This window comes from Apium graveolens, chromosome 7 (genome assembly GCF_009905375.1).
Source record: "Apium graveolens cultivar Ventura chromosome 7, ASM990537v1, whole genome shotgun sequence".
Taxonomy (NCBI): Eukaryota; Viridiplantae; Streptophyta; class Magnoliopsida; order Apiales; family Apiaceae; genus Apium; species Apium graveolens.
This window is the reverse complement of record NC_133653.1, coordinates 48,160,670-48,174,632: the sequence shown is the minus strand read 5'-3', so window position 1 is coordinate 48,174,632 and position 13,963 is coordinate 48,160,670. Positions and strand designations below refer to the sequence as shown.

At 32.6% G+C, this 13,963-nt stretch overlaps 3 protein-coding genes across 3 annotated transcripts; 1 reads left to right on the top strand and 2 right to left on the bottom strand.

The window, feature by feature from the left end:
- The first annotated feature begins 565 nt into the window (after positions 1-565).
- Positions 566-2,099, top strand: LOC141672269 (tetraspanin-19-like). Its single transcript, XM_074478829.1, has 5 exons — positions 566-994; positions 1,086-1,185; positions 1,277-1,357; positions 1,443-1,547; positions 1,642-2,099. Exons 1-5 carry the CDS (start codon positions 825-827, stop codon positions 1,807-1,809), a joined length of 624 nt encoding a protein of 207 aa, XP_074334930.1. The 5' UTR covers positions 566-824; the 3' UTR covers positions 1,810-2,099.
- Positions 2,100-2,401: 302 nt separating this feature from the next.
- Positions 2,402-4,997, bottom strand: LOC141672267 (sphingolipid delta(4)-desaturase DES1-like). The gene is made up of 2 exons (XM_074478828.1): positions 4,726-4,997; positions 2,402-3,397 (listed from the first exon to the last, which is right to left on the bottom strand). Exons 1-2 carry the CDS (start codon positions 4,855-4,857, stop codon positions 2,573-2,575), a joined length of 957 nt encoding a protein of 318 aa, XP_074334929.1. The 5' UTR covers positions 4,858-4,997; the 3' UTR covers positions 2,402-2,572.
- A 952-nt stretch (positions 4,998-5,949) lies between these two features.
- LOC141671391 (E3 ubiquitin-protein ligase AIRP2-like) lies at positions 5,950-11,836 on the bottom strand. Its single transcript, XM_074477624.1, has 5 exons — positions 11,542-11,836; positions 9,415-9,565; positions 9,263-9,329; positions 8,940-9,168; positions 5,950-6,806 (listed from the first exon to the last, which is right to left on the bottom strand). The coding sequence occupies exons 1-5, from the start codon at positions 11,637-11,639 to the stop codon at positions 6,596-6,598; spliced, it is 756 nt and encodes a 251-aa protein (XP_074333725.1). The 5' UTR covers positions 11,640-11,836; the 3' UTR covers positions 5,950-6,595.
- Positions 11,837-13,963: the final 2,127 nt, after the last annotated feature.

The window sequence follows — 13,963 nt, the reverse complement described above, 5'->3', positions numbered from 1 at the left end:
ATGCAATACACTTCACATTTTGAGCGACAAGTCTAATAATTTCCGAAATTCGTGTCAAAATACTTGTAGCCGCCGATGTAGCAATTGTAAGCCTGATTATTAAAAAAAGTGATTTGTTAATAAACCACTCCATAACTTTAATTACTTTGTAACTTTAATTTTAAGGGAGCTGAATAAAGGCAACTCTCAGATAACCCTTTTAAGCACATTGCTTATAGAAGACACTTAATTAGTGATCTTAGTAGATGTGTAGAAGCAACAGGATATGACATCACCTGAACATGAAAAACACTAACATTTTTCCTAATACGCAACAAATTTTTGCGTGCTTCTTAAACTTTCCTTTCACTGATTATCTCTTGTTCACTTCTTCAGTTTCTTTTCAATCAAGGTGATGTCAAAGATTCCAGTACATCTCCAAACAAAAAACACGATCAACATTTTATGATACAAAATATGATTGATGATTGAAAGTGGTGAATTTCGTAAATCGGAATGAATCGATTAAGATGTCGATTATGGTTTATCAGCAACTCAGAATTTATAGGAATGATGAATCGGAAACACATGTAGCATCGCAAAATGGACTTACTCTTGTTACTTGTTTTTAACAGTTCAATGGTCCACCACCATTCGGATATAATATCAACAAAACAAATTTCTGAAAAAGACCACCATGTAATTATTTCAATTGGACTCTCAATCCCCCGTGACACTATATAGTCTCACTTTACATTGCTTCAACTCCAAGCTTTTTATAAACACAAGTACACACACAAGTGAAATAAAGGGAAGCTCAGCAATCGCACTTTCCGTCTACTTGAATGGAGAAAGAGAAAAAGATGAAGAGTTACCTTCAACAATTACTTAAGTTTTTCAACTCTATCGCGGGACTGGCTGGAATCGCGATGATCATGTATGGCTTATGGTTGATTCGGGTATGGCAGAGTGACACGAAAGAATCATCTCCTGATAATGGAACTCCATTTCCATGGTACTCATGCCCCTACTAATATAACTTGTATAATGTTTAGTATGGTACCTTGGTGATGATCTTTGTGCTTTTTCTGGTGAAAAACTTGCAGGTTTATACATGCTTTTATTGGCCTGGGAATCAGCTTCTGTGCCATTACATGCCTTGGCCACTTTGCTGCTCACACTGCTTATTCACACTTCCTCTCTTGTGTATCCTTTTCCCAACCAAGTTATAGCAGCTTTGGAATATTTTTCAAGTATTAGAAGCATTTTGTATATGATTGACCTTAATATCAGATAGTACATATTTGTTATGTCTTTGCTTCTGTTTATAGAGACTCTTATGATGGCACACATATTCTTGAGTTCCCAATGGGAGAAGGTATGTTCATTTCTTGATTACTGTCTACGAAAATATGAAAATTTCGTTCTTGTCAGTCACGAATCTTTGTCATATTCTGTATCAGTACTTGCCAAACGATCCAACAGGGAGATTCGACAATTTCAAACATTATGTGGAGTTGGAGTTAAATATGTGTAAATGGCTGGCAGTGTTGATTGTCTTAGCACAGGTAGATGAAGAGATTATCACGAGAACTTCAAATTATGTTGCTTTTGTCTTGTAACTAAGAATTCACAATGTTTATTGAATTCTGTTGTTTGCAGGGAGTATCAATCTTGTTGGCCACAGTTATGAAAACCCTGAAAACAGATATGGAAATGTTCTATGAGCGAGACGATGAGTCCATCCCTTACCTTCCTCCATATACTTCAGTTCAGCAACTTCCCAGCATTATTGGTGGAACATACTTTACCTTCGCCGACTATGTCTGAATGTCAGATTCATTTCACAGCTGCCAGGCTCAGGTTGTGAATGGGCTGGGGGAGGGAAGCAAGTAAATAATAAAAGAAATATCATCTGAGTTTAAGACGAAGAGAATTTTTTTACGAGGAATGACTTTTAGGTTTTGTAGGTAGACATTATGATGCTGTAACAAGAAATGTAAGGCAGAATTCGAGAATCAAAATTTTAAATATTTCCTATCAATATGTTGGTTTCGATTCTAGTTGATAATTGTGGGATGATGTGGTCTAATGTTATGATTCTATAGTTTTTTCATTCACTAGATCATAATAATTCGGAATCATTATGGACTTGCACTCCACCATGCTGCCATTGTAAGGATCTATAATTGCATTCCAACACAAAGACAAGCTAGAAATGGGAAAGAAGAGTGAAAAGGACTATAGAGAAAAAGTGGCACCACAAGAAACTTGATTTGGGACACCTAAACCAAAAGGATTAGATCATCAAGGTTAGGAAAAGGGGGTTTCTGTTGCATGTCAATTTTATGATCTCACGCACAATCAGTAGAATATGTACACAAATTCTCACTTTCTGCGAGTGTAATTAAGACTCGTAGCATTTCGCAGAATTGTTGGATAATGTATCCACTCTTTATTATAAATCTCTGTAATTCCGTATATAAGTTACATTTTACACTGTCAGTAAATGCACTCACCCTAATCTGGGGTTCCACGTGTATTGTGTAATGTTACACTAATGTAAGAATTTGTTGCATCATCATCACGGCACTTAGTTTGCTCTTTTAGTTGACAACTTCCTCTTCATCCTACTATAGGGCCCAACTGTACAATCCATTAAATACATGTAAATTACCTGGCTCCAAGATCTGTATGAATCCAAATTTTCATAATATTCTGGTGCAATCTCCTTCACCTTGTGAAGCTTGTAACCGGCGATTCTTGGGAAATCATGGTGTTCATTGTGGTAACCTACATTCCATGTCATAAGATTTAAGGGACCATAGTAGGAGTATGTTTCTTGTTCCTCTTTGAAGACATAATGTTCAGAGATGAAGTGACCGGCCATTGGATGCATCCCACCTCCGACGAATGTGGACAGGATCATATAGCCAAAAGACTTCCAACCCCAGATGTAAACTACAGAGGCGTCAAGGGCTAGCTGGATAGTTAAATTTATAAACTCCCATATACCAGGGGGTTTTGGTTTGATAAATAAAGGCCGAAAAGCGTAAAAGAAGAGTTGAAAGATGACCCATATGGATTTTGCAAAAACATTGGTAACAACTTGAGCTTCGGTGAGAGTTGGAATGTCCATATCAACACCATCAACACCTTGAAAGCGATGATGTTCAAGATGATATTTTTGAAAGGTAACAGACATGGGCACCCCAATTGGCAGGTTAGCAAAAATTCCAAGCCAGCGGTTGTAGACTGGAGTGGAGAAGGCAAGGTTGTGACTGAGCTCATGAATGGCTAAGAAGAGATTGTGGTTAAGAAAAGAACCAAAAAAGTATGCTACCGTCAGAATTTTCAGCCAACCAGCATCGTAGAGGAAAGTAGCAGTCCACAACTGAAGCAGGACCACCAAAGTAACCTGCAACTCCAGGTAAAATATAATAGTTAAAACACAGGCAGAGAGTAAACACAGCTGCTATTAGCTTCTTAACAAAGATTAAACATCTTATCAAGAAATGAACAAGTTTGTAGTGCTCGCAATGCATTCAAGAAATGTAACTAATCACAAGAAAACCAATTTCCGTTGCTAGTTCCTTTTTAAATTTAGTACACTTGCTTGATCTTTACACTCCTTTCTTTAAAAATATGATGTTAATGAACCAAACACAGTTTCTAATTACCATCAAACTGTTGTAATGTTCTGGTTATACGTACCTCTGATGATTACAATAACAAAATCCAACCATTTAAAGCTCAACATGAAGTTACTAAACAACGGGAATGGTTAAAGTCAATAGTGTCATTCTACCATTTATGCGTGCTTAAAAACTAGGTTTCACTATATACTGAGAGTTGTTGGATAGATATCCAAATCTACAATGATAGCCTAGGCATATCATAGCTTACTTTAACAATAAAAGCATCAGATTTCCGATGTTAAGTACTGAATATGGTTATATTAGTTAAACTGTATTATGATGATAGTTGTCTGGAGTCGCACATAGAGACGGAAAAAGACGGATTTGAAATGCCAATTCTTTAGTTTCTAACAGATCTATTTATGTGATCCTAGGAATACCGCAATAAGATAATTCCCATCATTTATAAGTAAAACCAAGACACATTTACTCATTGGCACATTCAAAACTATTGAACCCAAAGGTCAATAATAAGTAAACGTCATGTTAGGCTATCTAGCTGGCTGCAGATTCTCAACTTTCCTTCCCACAAATTTGGATTTCCTGCTAATAGACGAATAGATAGCTGCATCAATCTACAGTAATTATCCTATTTGAACATAGCAATAGGCAATACCAAATCAACATTTTTTTTTGCTTCTGGCCAAGTAAAATCAGATAAATCTCACCCATATAACAAATCTAAAAACCAATCATAGGCATAGCTACAAACATGTCAGAAGCAAATTAAAAGACCACATGAACAATGTACTCGAAATCATAAATCAAGTTCCAAACTTTTTCTTTAAACCCCATCAAGAACCACAAGCAACATCATAAACCACACAACTTCCTCATAACCAACACATTACAGTTATACATACAATTACTACACACAATGAAGAAAAGGTAGCAACTTTCCATATAAAGATGAACCCAAAACTCAAATAAACAAAACAAACACACAATGCAGGCTTAAATGGGTAATTACAAAAACAACCCATCACAAGAATCCAGAAGAAAATATAAGAAAAAGAAAGAATCTTGGATCTGAAATAAGGGGATAGACCTTAAGAAAAGCCCAAGGATCAGGACCAAAAAGATGTTTAATTTGAGGATACTTAGAAAGAATCTGTCTCCTACGTGAAGCATGAGGCTCATCAGTGTGTGACCAATAAAAATCTTGACCCATCTCACCCATCTTTTCTAGTTGTTTTTTCTGATGTTTCTGTACAAATCTTTACACAACACAAAGCTCACAGCTGTTTACTTGAACTAGTTAACTGTTTAGTCGTCTGTTTGTTTCTTTTCTTTTCCTTGGGATATCTAAAATATACTAGTAGTCTTCAGACTCCAAATTATATTAACATGTTATTCCTTTTTTATTGGAATCCTTTATCCACAATACTTTATTTACTTCTCGCTTATTTTTAATATCGAAATTTGAAATATATACACAAAAAAACGATTAATTTCGGAACAAAAGTTATTGAAAAGACAAAACTGCACTCATGTTGGTACAATAATAAGTAAATAAAAAATAATATAAGGATACTTTTGTCTTTTCAGTAAGTTTTTGTCCTGTAAATAACACTAGTTAATTTTTGCTCTCTAAATAACACGAACCTTAATTTTTCGAATCATTAGAAGGATACAAACCAGTTACTAATTTCATGAATTTCAATTTGATTTTTCAAATATAGACGCACCCCACATATTTCCAAAAATATATCAAAATATCACTATTTAAGCAAAAAAAATCTAAAATATCACTTTTCAGAATAAAAGTCTAAAATGTCACTTGATAACAGGGTGTTTGTGTACCGTTTTGTAAATAGGACAAAAACGTTACACGAAGTAATGTTTTGATGTTAATTTTTTTTTTGTTATTGTTTTTCTACCAAAACGTCACTTTATCTTCTGTTTTGCATATATATAAAAAAAAATCAAAGTACCAAAAAACTTATTTATCTACCGTTTTGCATATAAAAAAAAATCAAAATGTCAAAACGAAACATTATATACCGTTTTTAAATCTGTTGTATAAACGTTACATGATATACTGTTTTGAAGTAATATTTATGACCATTTTTTTCAAAATTAATATTTTATTCCATTTTTAACCCTAAAGTAATATTTAGGATCACCACCCACATATTTCATATTTCATATTTCATATTTCATATTTATCACAAAATAAGTTCATAATGGGAGTATTTACTATTTAGCACTTGATTTCATAAGATAATTCATGGAACACTCGAAAGTTAAGAAAATCTAATTCTTAAATACAGCCGTTAAAAGTCTGGTTAACATTTCCCATTATCCCATATATTAATCACCGTATCCAGATAAGCTCCAAAGGATTGATATTTAGCGCTTTACAATTAGGGCATTTAACGTTTGTTCACAGAAATTACTACTAACGTCGCCATAGAAAGGAACATACTCTCCATATAATTTTTGAAGAATGTTGAAATCAGTTTATCCATGAAGCTGTAGAGCTTATTTTCCGCAAAAACATCATCTCAAAAAAAATAGCTATCCTCCCCCGAAAACATAAATTTCTGCCAACAAGCTAGCTGCTTCTAGATCTAAAAGACAGGCTCTCGCGAACCGGAAACACTAGGCATTTTCCAACAAAAGATCACAACATTAACATCAACATAGAAGGCATTCTTCATGTGACAAGTATCGAGCTATACACGTATATACAGATAGGTAGATCCAACTTAAACCCCAACATAGTTAAACTATCTTAACTTCAACCCCAATGCCACAAATAACTCAGGCCGGGTTTTTCTAATTACAACCAGGAACAGAACAATGCATATCTACCTAACTTGACAGTGCGAAAATCAGAAAAATAAGGTACTCCTTTTTATCCGAAATATGGGAAAGTAGAAATGATGGCTGACATGTTCTATGCCTTCAGACGCCTACCTTAGGTGGGAGTCGTAGGTGTCAAAAAGGTGATCAGGAACAATCACCGGCAATTTATCTATATACAAGAACAGCCTTCTGAGATTATCCCTTGTTAAAGTTTCCGGGTCTACTATGTCCCTGCTATCCATATATACCCAGAGATCACCGGAGTTCACTCTCTTTAGACTGTCACGACAAAAAGGGCAGGATTGTGATCTCGAACGCCTGCATTTGTAATATCAGATTTATTAATATTAGCTTCAGCTAATTAAAAGACAAGTTGGCCAAAGAAATTACATCACTATGTACAAAATTCACAAAAGAACAAATAATAGATTCAAAAGAGTTCTCTATGGAAGTACCAGAGGTGTTTAATTTAATTGTCAACTATTAATTCTTTATCATGAGGTCATATTGGCAATCATAGCTGCTAAAGGTCATAATCATAAAGCTAACCTACACCAATGTATTACAGTATCCAAATCCAAAGCACCCTCCTAACCCTATCCTAAAGTAAAAGATATAACCCAGTCACCAATGTAATACCCGAACAAACTCCACATTTTCTCCTAAGAAGAATTTTAAACTTTGAATGTTGCAAAGTCAATTTTGTCAAAGTTAATATGAGACATTCATGCTGACCACAGTATTGGGTCATTTCATCCTCAAAATACACTATGCTTACAGTTCAACATTAATAGCATTGGGACCAGAGAGTTTCATTAATCTGTGAAGTTTAAAATACACCGTATTTATTATGTTGGACCAGGACAAAGTACTAATTTATCCACGTTCAACGGGAAATGTTATTTCCAGAGCAATTTGTGTTGAAATTATGTATTCATATCAAACATGCAGGACAAACATAAACAACAACACTATGACAACATGACAGTAAAGATCAAGTAGGCCTCAACCAAATTATATTTAGCTTTTATTAAGGAAAAAAACCTCAAGTTTGTCACCATAAACACATGAATTATGCTAAAATGAAATGGGCATTTCCAGAACTCTCTGATAGCTACCCTCCAATAGGGACTCTGGATTCAAAAGTATATCATCTTGATTACAGTTGGTAAGACAATTTATATCAGGTAGGCCAAGGATATCTTCCTAATTTCATTTTTTTAAATGTCCACTTTGGGATATCACAAAGCAAAACATAGGCAGTAACAATATTCCAACAAATGATAGAATACACTCCAAAAAGTGAGAGACAAAGCAAAATATGTAATCACACAAAAAACTCCTACAACTGCTACTAAAAATTCATAGTAATGGAAATAGATTGTATCACGAGAACACAATACTAAGACAGTAAAAGCACAAGTATGAAGACAATGACCAATACTTATGTGCCGAGTTGTAGGTCCGTTAAAAAGAGTACAGAACCTCAACACTATCCACAATCTGCAAATATACCTAAAGGGCAGATGCAGTATGTAGTACCTCAATGAGTACAAGGAAAAATTATTTTTTATTGTTGTATTATAGTCGATTACAGAAAAATAAAATATTCGAACACACATACTTCTACTGAGACTCGAACCATCAACCTTTTGTTACCAAGAGAAGAGGGGTATCTACTAGTTTACAAAGCTAGGAATTGCAAAAACATAAAATAATCTAAACCCCACATGCAATTTCATATCAAATATTATTTTAAACAACAAGCCTTCAAGAAAAAAATATTTAATAATAGAACCAAACAGATTGTACTGAATTATAATATGTCTAGTCCAATTTATAACCTTGCCCACACCTGTTTTAGTGTACCTACTATATTTTCCCTAAATAATGCTTCTCTGCTTGACTAGATTTACACTTCCAAAGCCTTTTCAGGCACATCAATACACTAGCATCTATCTTGCAATATAACATAATACTAGTAGACTGTAGACCTCTTTCTATATATATATGTGTGTGTGTGTGTGTGTAGATATTCATTTAAATATTTCAGAAGCCAGTATTTCTTGAGCGTGTAATTGCACAGCATGAGGATGCAATATCCTATCGAAAAAACATAACGAGTAAATCAGGTAAAACGGTGCAGACTTAATGGCACAGTCTTGCTTAACTACAAACAAGAGAAAAGTGTTGGTTGAACTCAGCAATCGGACGACAGAACTTTTAAGTTGAAATAAGACAGACTCGAGTTGGGTACGCAAGTCATGCATTAATTAATGACCCATAATTGTTAAACCAACCTGTTAATCTCCTAAAGTAAGAACCAAACCCATTCAATCATGTTTTACAAAAGATGACAGGTTTACCAAAAACCATGCCAACTTTAAACACTAGTGTGAGGGGGGGGGGGGGGGGGGGGAGAGACTGAGAGAGAGAGAGAGAGAGAGAGACCATTCATGGTAGCACTTTAAGCACATAGCGTGGTAACAGTTGGGCAAGACAATCTTGCAATTTGTCTCCATACAAATTCCACATTCTTCTTCCCTCTCAATGTCTACATCCGACCTGTGCTCCTGGTCGTCTCTTCTTTTGTACCTTTCCATGCATACTGCTTTTTGCTTTTTATCTTCTGTATCAGTAACACCTCTTTCCAGTTGCACTAAAGAGGGATAAATAACAGCTGCACATGACACAATTATGAACTCCACATCGAAAGAAAGAAATTTTTTGTACATTTTGCAGCATAACTAGATAGTTAAAGAACACAATCTGACCATAGAACTCTCTAATACTCGCTTTTCTTTCATGAGTTGACATGGTTGTGGTGCCATCCACATACACCTGCATTGTAAATTACCAATTATTGTCACAACCCAAGTCACAGGCTATTCAGAAAGATAAATTAACATATTGAAAATTTTCGCACCTTGTAGATTAAGATTCGTAATAGTCCAAGAGCACCAGCAAGGTGACAATCCGTCCACTGTACCAGGAACAGGAACAAATGAGCAGCTGGGCTATAGGACATTCTCATCTGAACACAGGCACCATCATACTCTCTCGGAAAATCTGACGCCCTGCACCCACATCGCAATGCAAGGTGTTAACTATGGAATAGACTCAACTAAACTAAAAAACATTTACATCAAATTAGTAAAAGAAAATAGTAAAATTAACATGCCTCAACATCTTATAGAAGCAAGATGACATTTGTACTTTGCAATATAATAAAAAAAACACAATTGACAAGTGCAACGTGGATTTGTAATAATCAGAATATATCAGTTGCAATATTTCAATCTTATGTTAAAGCACTACTGTAGCAAGTGTCACATATATATAAAAATAAACAAATAAATTAGTTATACAGTGTTACAGCTCAGTAAAGTGCAAACATGCGATAACTACAAGGTAAGCACTAAGCACCAATTCAAATGCACAGATCACCAAAACTGAACATTGAACTTTTAACCGAAATGCATGACCCAGTACCCTATACCACTTATAACTCATGTTCAACGAAACCTACCAAAGAGCATACGATGTTAACTGTTAAGATACAGTATGAGCGTAATGCCTCCAATCTCTCTCCAACTCGAGAACTTATGCACCACAAATGGTTGTAGAATTATATATTGAATTTATTGAAACTAAAACTTTGGCATTATATGGAAATACAAAATGTAAAGTCTGTAGTTTTCTGTGCCGCAATATGACAATATCCAAAGCTTTAAGCCAACCCTACCATATTTTGTGATTTTGAAACACATGCCTACCATAAACAAAAATTAATAACTTTGAACAACAAACTCACAAGTACATAACATGGCACATAATGACCTTTAAAAACCTATAATCTCTGGGTCAGTGTAACAACAAACTCTGCAATATAACTGCAAAGACATTGATCTAATATTGACAACAGAACAACACCAAATGGTGGACCCTTTTGTACATTTAGGCATATTATACACCTACTAGCAGCTAGAGATAAAGAAAGTGATGTAGCAAAGGTTATCCCCCATTTAAAAAAAGGGTCTCGGTTTAAATCACTGTTTGATCTAAAAAAGGACAAAATGCCAATACAAACAACAAAATGTGTATTTACTCGTTCGATCAATCTTTACCAAAAAAAATCATCAATTAGGTAGAAAAAGAACATGTTCAATCCCTTATATACACAATTTGAAAACTATATAATTTGCATAACAGAGATAAAATATACTAAAGTAATGCCAAAATTAAAAAAACAAAAATACAACACCTAACACAACCTTTACTACCCCACCCCCATATCACTATATTAATTATTAGGCTAAAAACAATACCTAAATGATTCCAATGAATTAAACGAGGGCAGGTCCACATAGTTCTCCTAAACAAACAACAATCAAGTTGGTAATTTGAATTTTAATAACCACCGAAATGATGACACCAAATATAAAAATCAAAACGATATAATAACATCCAGAGCTACTACAAGATAAGATTCACAATATTCTAGAAGTCCAAAAGTAATACCTTTACCCAAAACTGAAGCAATGAGCATATGCATATACACAGTGAAAACAAAATCAAGAAAATAAACCCAGCACCAGACAAGATAATCAAAAGAAGACAAGGCAAATCCTAAACAAACATATTTCAATCAAATCAAAATAACACCAAAACAACACCTTTAAACACTGGAAATTCAACACTTACTCAAGAAAAATAAGAACCCTAAAAATCATAACTTCCAAGAAGATTTGTGTAAAAGAAACCAAAGGGTATGCAGAAAAGCTAAAATATTTGAACTTAATAGCTATATATGCACAGACATACACACAAAAGCAGATGAAATACATATGACAAAAAACAAAAAATGAAAAAAGAACCCTAAAAATCTAAACTTTCAGAAGATTTGTGTGAAACAAACAAAAGGGTATGCAAAAAAGCTAAAATCTTTGAACTTAATAGCAAAAATTATACAGGCATAAACACAAAAACAGATGAAAAACATAAGTAAAAAACATAAAATGAAAAGGGGGGGGTTATGTAAGAAGATACATACAAAGTATTGGCATGTTGAATATCAGCTTCAAGAATTTTGAGTGAATCTTTGAAAGACTTTCTCATAGACCCGCCAGGACCACCACCTGAAACATACATCCTCTTCTTGTTTCTTGCCTGAAAGTTTCAAACTTTTTATATATATAAATCAATATTTATGTATCTATCTTCTTAAAACACACAAACCCTGATCATCAGATATCTGTATTTGACAAAAGAAGAGAAAAGCCCTGATTTTACTCAGTCTCTGGGTGTGTAAATATAAAGTGATTGAATATATGTATGTATGTATGTGTATGTATAGGAAGGATATAAAGATGGATGCTTTATGATTATTTAAGAGAGAAGACCCACTCACACTCACACAAGTGGGGTAAGTGTATAGTTAGTGAGAGAGGAGGTGGTGTGTTCTTGAGGCCACGTGGACAAATAGTATTGTGACACGAACTCTATTTTGAAGATTATATATTGTACAATGATTATTTTGGAAATAGATTTTAAATGACCCGTTATTTTCTTTATTCATGGTTGAATATTCTGAATATATTTAAAGTTTACTCACACACTTTTATATTTTGGCAAAAAAAAACACTCGTTTATATTCATCATTTTTTATAAATAAATAATCAATAAAATTTGGCAACTAAAGCTTATAATGTGTGCCAATATATGGACATATTGAATCACTGATATTAAAAACCTATATAGAATTTTTAATTAAAAATTATTAATACATACTATAAATATAATATATAAAGATTATATAAAAAAATATTATCTTCAATGATACATTCCACTTATTTATAAATATAGTCAACTTCTTGGTTATATTTGTTGAACCACTATTGTAAGAAATATGTAAAAAAAAATTATAATCATTTATTATCATATTGAAGTAATATTCCAATTTATAACAATATAAATTTTATTAACATATTATTTTTAAAATGTAGCTAAAAAATATAGCCAATACCATGAAATTACAATCTCTTACGGGTTCAACAAATTTTACATATTGTACTACAAGTCCAATTTAACCAACCAATTATAATTAGAGAAAATTGCACTTTACACCCTTTTATTTTGTTTCAAAAACAAATGTGTATTAATAGTATTGGAAACGCACCCCTCAACTTCAACCCGCCAATTCAGAAAGCACCTCTTCGACGGTTATTATTAAAAAAGTAAGGGGTAGAATGAGAATTTCAGTAAAATATTAACTAAACTATTTTTTTTATTTTTCAGATTATATTAAAAATTGAATTTATTATTATAGCTATAAAATAATATCTTTAAATTTCTTGAATAATATTATATAGTTGAGTTTTGCATTTTAGTAATATTATTAATGCCAAAAATTATATAATTCTACCAAAATTGAATTCAAAATAATTTTTTTTTAATATTTTATATATATTTAATTTAATGTAATTATTTCATTTTAAAGTCTTTGACGTTGTTATGATTTTAAAGTGCATTTAATGAAAATATTCTGATCAATATTAATATTTAATATACAAGAAATCATTTTTATAAATATTTTAACTTATTTTTGAAATTCTAACTAAAATTTATTTACAATTTAAAATAAAGTTCCCTTTTTACCCCTTAGTATTTTAATTATAATCTGCAAAAAGGTGCATACTGAATTAGTAAGTTGAAATTGAGGGGTGCAAGTTATATTTCCGAAACTTCTGGTACAAAATTGTTTTTTCAATTTTGTTTGAGGGTGCAAAGTGCAATTTTCTCTTATAATTAACATCATTAGAGATGCTATTACATAATTCTTAAAATTTTAGTATTTGATTGAGAACAGAAATTTAGGGACGGTAAAAATTATGTTTCATTTTATAAATGAAAATCATGACACTATTATAATGTATTATTACCTCCGTTCCCTCATTTCTTTAAAACTTTTTTCAAATATTTAACATATATTTTAAAATAACTATAAAATATATTTTTTTATAAAAATTTAAACATTATATTTTTTTAGAAGAAAAAAAAATTATATAAATAAATTTAACATTTCCCAATATAAAAAATTGAGTGGCACTTAGGGAGTACTCCCCTGGTTCGCGTAAGCTGACGAGACACTTGGTTATAAAAAAATTATAAAAATTTATTTGCATAACTTAGTTCAACAGATGGTCGTTATTATATTTTTATTTATCAATTTTTATATTATTTTCAAATATTCAATCCACTCTAATATTTATATATTGATTGAGATGAGGTAATTGAAATGTCAGAATGTTTATCTTTTATTTTTTTGTTAAACGTAAGGGATGAAAAATCTGTTTAACTTACCGTTGAAGCACTATTTCAGAATAATTTTTTTTATTTTAACATATGATATAAAATAACTAGCTTGTGGGACTTCCTTGAAAATCGATATTTAAGATTGATTTCGCAACATTTCC